The 8,275-nt window shown below is 47.6% G+C and overlaps 1 protein-coding gene across 2 annotated transcripts in view; it reads left to right on the forward strand.

Moving 5' to 3' along the window:
• lamb4 (laminin, beta 4) overlaps nt 1-8,275 on the forward strand; it is a 55,820-nt gene that overhangs the window by 42,758 nt on the left and 4,787 nt on the right. For both annotated transcript variants that reach the window (XM_034879194.1, XM_034879195.1), the window contains 6 exons: nt 2,390-2,486; nt 2,566-2,935; nt 3,023-3,183; nt 3,438-3,661; nt 3,844-4,044; nt 4,723-4,867. In XM_034879194.1, the coding sequence (XP_034735085.1) occupies nt 2,390-2,486; nt 2,566-2,935; nt 3,023-3,183; nt 3,438-3,661; nt 3,844-4,044; nt 4,723-4,867 (1,198 nt within the window). The remainder of the gene's footprint in view (nt 1-2,389; nt 2,487-2,565; nt 2,936-3,022; nt 3,184-3,437; nt 3,662-3,843; nt 4,045-4,722; nt 4,868-8,275) is intronic.

Genomic DNA, 8,275 nt, shown 5'->3' on the forward strand with positions numbered 1-8,275 from the left:
AGAAAAACAGACAAAAACACAAGGAGGCCAATGAAAAAGGGAAAATGAACCCAACTAAAAACCCCAAACCACAACACCAGTGGCTCTCACACGGACCCTGACTGCTACACCTCCTCTGTACTGGATTATATTAACACCACCATGGACAATGCTACAACCCAGAAGCAGATCACCACATACCCAAATCAGAAGCCATGGATGAACAGGAAAGTGTGACTCCTACTGAAGACACGCAATACTGCCTTCAGATCAGGAGACGCACAGGCCTATAGCACATCCAGAACAAATCTCAAAAGGGGCATCAAAGAGGCCAAGCACTGCTACAAGCTGAAGATAGAGGGACACTTCTCCAACGCTGACCCTCGACGCATGTGGCAGGGCATTCAGGCCATCAGTGACTACAAACCCACTCACTCCACCCCCGCAGCCACTGATGTCAACTTCCTGAACGAGCTTTATGACTTTTTATGCTCGCTTTGAAAGGGACAACAGAGAAACTGCCATCAAGCTCAAACCCTCAGCCGACCACCCGCCAATCACACTCCCCTCCACAGATGTCTGCAAGGCACTGAGCAGGATCAGCACGCACAAAGCTGCTGGACTAGATAACATCCCTGGACGCGTACTTAGGGCACTGAGCAGGACCAGCACGCACAAGTCTGCTGGACCAGATAACATCCCTGGATGCATACTCAGGGCATGTGCGGAGAAGCTCGCTGGGGTTTTTACAGACTATTTCAACCTATCTCTTGCCCAAGCAGCCATATCCATTGTGCCGGTTCCAAAACACTCCAGCACGAAGTGCCTTAACGACTACCGCCCTGTAGCACTCACACCCATCGTAATGAAGTGCTTTGAGCGGCTGGTCCTGGCACACCTAAAAGACTCCCTACCATCAACATTGGACTCACACCAGTGCGCCTACCATAGCAATATGAGCACAGGAAGCAGTTTCCATAGCACTGCACTCAGTGCTCACACATCTGGACAATTAGAACACTTATGCACGAATGCTGTTTGTTGACTTCAGCTCAGCATTCAACACCGTCATCCCGGCTAAGTTAATAGCCAAACTTGGAGACCTGGGCATCAACACCTCCACGTTCAACTGGATTTTGGAATTTCTTACCAACAGACCCCAGAATGTTTGATCAGGCTCCAACTGCTCCATGTCCATCACACTCAACACTGGTGTACCACAGGGCTGTGTGCTGAGCCCGTTTCTCTACTCCCTCTTCACCTCAGACTGCAAGCCTGTGTAAGAATCTAATTTCATCATCAAGTTTGCGGACAACACTACGGTGCAACAACGATGAGACTGCCTATAGGGGAGAGATCAAGCACCTGGCGACATGGTGCACTGAAAATAACCAGCTCCTCAACACTATCAAAACGAAGGAGCTCATCGTTGACTTCAGAAAAGAGCCAAGAGGCACGCACGACACCATCCACATAAATGGAATAGCTGTTGAGCGTTTCTCCAGTTTCAAGTTTCTGGGGATCCACATCTCGGCGGACATGTCCTGGTCAACCAACACCTCCTGCCTGGTCAAGAAGGCTCACCAGCGCCTTTTCTTCCCGAGGACACCGAGGAAGAATCAGCTCTCCTCAACTATCCTGGTGAACTTCTATCGCTGTGCTATAGAAAGCATCCCGACCAACTGTGCAACAGTGTGGTATGGGAGCTGTTCTGTTGCAGAGCGCAAGGCACGGCAGCAGGTGGTGGAAACCGCCCAGGGCGTTACTGGGACCCCACTACCCGCCATTGAGCACATCCAGAGGAAACGTTGTCTGCATCAAGCTCGCAGCATCCTTAAGGACTCCATCCTTAAGATATGGAAGACCAAGAACAACACCAGACAGAACAGCCCACTATAAAGAGTGAGGTTTTGCCATGGCCTTCACAATCTCCTGACCTCAACATAATGTAAATCTATGGATAGACCTTAAAGGAGCAGCGCATGACTGACAGCCAAGAAATCTGGAGAACTAGAAGACTTTTGGAAGAAGAATGGGCGAAGATACCTCCAACAAGAATTAAAGACTCTTGGCTGGCTACAAGGGGGGGAGGGGGGTACAAGGTATTAACTCTGCAGGGGGCCCGAACTTTTGCAGTCACAATTTTTTTGTTTTGTTATTTTGAAAGTGTCGATGATGAAATAAAATCTTCCTTTTTGTGACATATTGTAAGAATGTCTTATCTGTCATTTGATCCTTTTGGAGATTTTTCCATCTTTTCTTGGCTTATTTATGCACATTAATACACATTTTTACCTGGGGGGCCCAAACTTTCGAGCCCCACTGTATGAGATATTTTTCCGTTTGGGTCTGGTTTTATGAATTGGGTTAAGTATTTTCCTAAAACTGACTGAAGTGGTGATGCGTTCAGGTGACGGGGCAGTGTCCGTGCCGTCCTGAGTTTGGAGGAAGACAGTGTGACGAATGTGGAGAAAATCACTTTGGGAACCCAGACCTGCAGTGCATCTGTGAGTAAAGAGACAACCCACTCTACCATTGTCTTGAAGCCTTGTAAGGTTTTATCTGTATGACTTGTCTTGTTGTCAGCTTGTGACTGTAACTTGGAGGGAACCGAGCGTCCGTCATGTGACCCTGAGACCGGTGAGTGTCTTTGTCGGCCCGGCATCACCGGTACCTTCTGTGATGAGTGTGCCCCTGGATATGACTCGGCGTTCCCGGCCTGTGCGGCGTGCCACCAGTGCACCACCCTCTGGGCCAGAAGTGTGACCGATGTCCAGCGAGCCGCCCAGAGGATCCAGACCTTCATCACTGTCCATGGCGAGGACCTGCGACCCAGAGATGGTTGCCAATGGCAACAAACGCTGGAGATGCAGTCCAAGCAAGACGGCCTCGCCAACCTGACAAGACTCTCCCCGCCAAGTCTGGATGAGCTGGAGAAACTGTGTGCCAAAATTGGGTATGTTCTGCAGGTTTTAGAGTTTTACAGCCTCACAGCAACATCAGCCTACACAGAGAACTGAAGAAAACATTGTCTTGCTCACAGGAAGGTGAAGTACAGTATCAACCCCAAAATGATTCTGATTGACCCGTCTGCTCTCCTCAACACGGACATCAACAACATTCGTCTAGAGTTCAGCACCCTGCTGAATAACCTGAAGAAGAAAGTCACAGAGGCCCCGGGCGGTGAACGGGACCACAGTGAGGGTACAGTAATGCTGTTCATGTAAAAGACTGATAATACTTCAAAGAAATCCTTAGAACCGTTCGCTCTATAGATGTGAATATATCTATTAACCCAAGTTCATATAAAGACAGATAATACTTCTGATAACCCTTCACTCTTATAGATGTGAATATATCTATTAACCCATGTTCTGCAGGTTAGATTTATTCTTTTTTATTTAGAGGTGGTAAGAGGTGCAGATTTTATAATTATGATTTGTATTTTGTTTTAATAGATTTATTCTTTCTTCTGCTGGATAAGATCCAGAAGCTTCACACCATCTTCATGTTGGATGAGAAGAGAGTGAGAAATGCCAGCAAAGCTCTGGAGGTTTCCATGGACACCAGACAGGAAGTTAAACGCAAACTGAGCATGTGCAGCAGCGGCGGAGGTGGCAAAGACCGGGCGTTGCTGGAGAACAAGGTCAAAGAGCTCAGCGTGCTCGACCTTACAGGAAAGGTAAATATTAACTGGAGAGTCACATGACTCATACATCAGCCAATCAGAGTTGTGGATGCAGTTCCTTTATGTCTTCTTATGAATAATTAAGAGTGTGTGTGAAGTCTAAACTATGGTAATAATCCTAAAGTGACAGTCAGCTGAACGTGTTGTATGAGTGAGTATGTTGTGGACTGATGCAGATCTGTGGAGGACCAGGTCTGGAGCACTGTTCTGGCTGTGGGGGAGCGTTGTGTGGATCCCTGGATCTGGGAAACGGGGACTGTGGTGGTCCACACTGTGACGGAGTGCTTCCTGTGAGTCAGATGGCATCAGAGACAGCAGAGAGGGCCAAGAATCGACTGGTCCTGCTGCCATCCAGTTTACAGGAGTCCCAGACCAAGGCAGGTTTACCCTGAGACCACTGGGCCGGGGTCTACTCCAGGGGGGTCGAACAGTTTCCAGATAAACCAAGACTTAATAAGGATTAACTAGTCTTAGGTGTATGCCTGTTAAAGGAGGGTTTTCCTTGACACAATGGACAGTTGGTGTCCTTGTAAATGTTAGAGAGACCTACTCCCTCTGTAAAGTGTCCAGAGATAACTTCTGTTAGGATGTGAAACTAGAAACCAAATTAAAGGCTGTAGTCTGTGTACCGTTGGCGTCCTTATAAATGCTAGAGAGACCTTCTCCTTCTGTCTCGATGTTAAATAAATGTTATAACTGCGACATGAACTACTACAAACTACTATTTCTAGTCACTGTTCCATTTTCTTTATTGTGAATATCATTGCCACTATTCATAACCCCCCCCCCAACCGCCTTCCTTGTAAATTACAGAGTGGTCTAGCTGTACTCTATCTGTAAATTATAGACTGGTCTAGACCTGCTCTATCTGTAAATTATAGAGTGGTCTAGACCTGCTCTATCTGTAAATTATAGAGCGGTCTAGACCTGCTCTATCTGTAAATTATAGAGCGGTGTAGACCTGCTCTATCTGTAAGTGTCTTGAGATAACTCTTGTTATAAATTGATACTATGAATTGAATTAAATTAATGTTATAGTTGTATTTTTGTGTCAGATCAAAGATACCCAGGGAGCAGCTCAGGACACCAAAGACCGGGCCAAAGACCTACAGGACCAGATCACTGACAGCATGGACTCCCTGGAGAGAGAGAAGAACCAAACCAAGCACCTGATCCAGCGAGTCAAACACTACCTGACGGGTCAGTGATGGGTCCTCCCCTGGAGGAATGTGGTCTTGTCCGGTCCCACTTTAGAGGTTCTCCTGACGTTAGGTGGCATGCTGTGGTTTTCACACACTAACGGATTATTGAACTTGGAGTCCGATATACAAGTCTAATTTATTTTACCTTAATGGTAATTATGACTTGAACAATATTTACAAATCTAAAACTGATAAATATGACTTTAACATGATGCAAAGATCCTGAAGCTGGATCCACTCAACCAGAAGAGAGTAAATGACTCAGCAGTGCAGGTCAACATTATAATATTGCAGATAACAAGATGGAGGCAGGTGTGAGGAGGGAGAGGAGAGTCTATCAGTATATGAGGGGAGTGGGATCAATGAGGATTAGAGTTCAATAAAGAGACAGCTCTGGGGAAAAAAAGGTTCTTTAGTCTGCTGGTCCTGGTCCGGAGGCACCTGAAACACCTGCCTGAGGGCAGGAGAGAAAACAGTCTGTGGGCTGGGTGAGAGGAGTCCTTCAGGATGCTGCGAGCTCGATGCAGACAGTGTTTCCTCTGGATGTGCTCGATGGCAGGTAGTGGAGTCCCGGTGAGGCGGGTAGTGGAGTCCCAGTGATGGCGAGTAGTGGAGTCCCGGTGATGCGCTGGGCGGTTTTCACCACCCGCTGCAGGGCCTTGCGCTCTGAAACAGAACAGCTCCCATACCACACTGTTGCACAGTTGGTCAGGATGCTTTCTATAGCACAGCGATAGAAGTTCACCAGGATAGTTGAGGAGAGCTGATTCTTCCTCAGTGTCCTCAGGAAGAAAAGGCGCTGGTGAGCCTTCTTGACCAGGCAGGAGGTGTTGGTTGACCAGGGCATGTCTGCCTAGATGTGGATCCCCAGAAACTTGAAACTTGAGACACGCTAAACTGATGAGCTCCTTCGTTTTGGTAGTGTTGAGGAGCTGGTTATTTTCAGTGCACCATGTGGCCAGGTGCTTGATCTCTTCCCTATAGGCAGTCTCATCATTGTTGCTGATGAGACCAATCACCGTAGTGTCGTCCGCAAACTGATGGAATTAGATTCGTAGGCTTGCAGTCGGAGGTGAAGAGGGAGTAGAGAAACGGGCTTAGCACACAGCCCTGTGGTACACCAGTGTTGAGTGTGATGGACGTGGAGCAGTTGGAGCCTGATCGAACATTCTGGGGTCTGTTGGTAAGAAATTCCAAAATCCAGTTGAACGTGGAGGTGTTGATGCCCAGGTCTCCAAGTTTGGCTATTAACTTAGCCGGGATGACGGTGTTGAATGCTGAGCTGAAGTCAACAAACAGCATTTGTGCATAAATGTTCTAATTGTCCAGATGTGTGAGCACAGAGTGCAGAGCCATGGAAACTGCATCCTCTGTGCTCCTTTTGCTATGGAAGGCAAACTGGTGTGAGTCCAATGTGGCTGGTAGCGTGTCGTCGAGGTGTGCCATGACCAGCTGCTCAAAGCACTTCATTACGTTCGGTGTGAGTGCTAGAGGGCATTAGTCGTTAAGGCACCTCGGGCTGGAGTGTTTTGGCACTGGCACAATGGAAGTGCATTTAAAGCATGTTGGTACGGCTGCTTGGGCAAGAGATAGGTTGAAAATGTCTGTAAAAACCCCAGCAAGCTGCTCTGCACATGCCCTGAGTACACGTCCAGGGATGTTATCTGGTCCAGCAGCCTTGAGCGTGCTGATCCTGCTCAGTGCCTTGCAGACATCTGTGGAGGAGAGTGTGATGGGGGGGTGGTCGGCTGAGGGTTTAAGCGTGGTGGCAGTTTCTCTGTTGTCTCTTTCAAAGCAAGCATAAAAGTCATTCAGCTCGTTCAGGAAGTTGACATCAGTGGCTGCGTGGGTGGAGTGAGTGGGTTTATAGTCACTGATGGCCTGAATGCCCTGCCACATGCCTCGAGGGTCAGCATTGGAGAAGTGTCCCTCTATCTTAAGCTTGTAGCAGTGCTCGGCCTATTAAGCTTGTAGCAGTGCTTGGCCTATTTGATGCCCCTTTCCAGATTGGCTTTGGATGTGCTATAGGCCTGTGCATCTCCTGATCCGAAGGCAGGATTGCGTGACTTTAGTATGAGTTGCACTTTCCTGTTCATCTATGGCTTCTGATTTGGGTATGTGGTGATCTGCTTCTGGGTTGTAACATTGTCTATGGTGGTGTTACTATAATCAAGTACAGAGGAGGCGTAGCAGTCAGGGTCCGTGTGAGAGCCACTGTTGGCTTGAGAAGCAAACATACTCCAGTCTGTGTGTAGAACCTTTCATGAAGTGATGAATCTGCTCCTGCAGGCCACACCTTGATGGTCTTCACTGATGGCTTCACGCGATTTATGAGAGGTGCATATTGGGGGTGAGGAACAAAGAAAGGTGATCTGACTGTCCCAGGTGGGGGAGGGTTGATCTGACTGTCCCAGGTGGGGAAGGGGTGTTGCGACGTTGGCTCCAGCCATCTTTGTGTAAACATGGTCTAAAGTTTTGTTTCCTCTGGTGTGACAAGAAACATGCTGGTAAAATTTTGGTAGCACTAACCTTAAGTTTGAATGATTAAAATCACCCGCAACAATAAACGCAGCTCCGGGTGAACGGTCTGTTGTTTCCTGATGGCTGCGTGAAGGTCTTTAATAGCAAACTTGGCGTCAGCATCTGGGGGAAGATAAGCTGCAGTGATAATAGTAGAAGTGAACTCCCATGGTAGATAGAACGGTCTACATTTAACCATGAGAAACTTCAAGGTTAGCTGAACAATGTCTCCCAACAATAGTAGAGTTTGTGCACCAAGCTTTGTTAATGTAAATGCACAATCCACCACCTCTGGTCTTACCGGATCCATCTAGTGTTCTATCCGCCCAGAATGTGTGGCGTCCCGGTAGCTCAATAGCATTGTCCGATATTCCACTTTAACCATGTTTCCGTGAAGATTATGACATTACAGTTCAAAATTTCTTGCTGTATGCAATGCTGAGTCGGATCTCCTCTCTTTGGTTCATCAGCGACCGTACATTGGCAAGGAAAATACTGGGTAAAGAGAGCCAGTGGGGTGTTAGCTTTAGCTTAGCTCTTATTCCTTCGCGCTTCCCCCGCCTTTGTTTACGATCTCGACGCAGAGTGCGTAGCCTCGGGTCTTCTGGCGATCTTCGGAAGGAGTCGAAGGTTGTCTATAAAACTGTCGGAAATTCGTGAACCAATATCCAAAAGCTCACGTCGGGTGTACAATGTAAAGGCACAACTGTTCTGTAGAATCTGGAGAGACCGCAAGCCTTGCAATGAACTTGCGCCGCCATCTTGGTCTGACAAGTTCATGTAGACACAGTTTTATACTTTAACTCATATCATCTAACAAAGTTCATATACACACAGTTTTATACTTTCACAGCTGTCATCTAACAATACAGACCCCCCCCCTCCC

The sequence above is a fragment of the Etheostoma cragini genome, chromosome 8, assembly GCF_013103735.1.
Source record: "Etheostoma cragini isolate CJK2018 chromosome 8, CSU_Ecrag_1.0, whole genome shotgun sequence".
Classification (NCBI taxonomy): Eukaryota; Metazoa; Chordata; class Actinopteri; order Perciformes; family Percidae; genus Etheostoma; species Etheostoma cragini.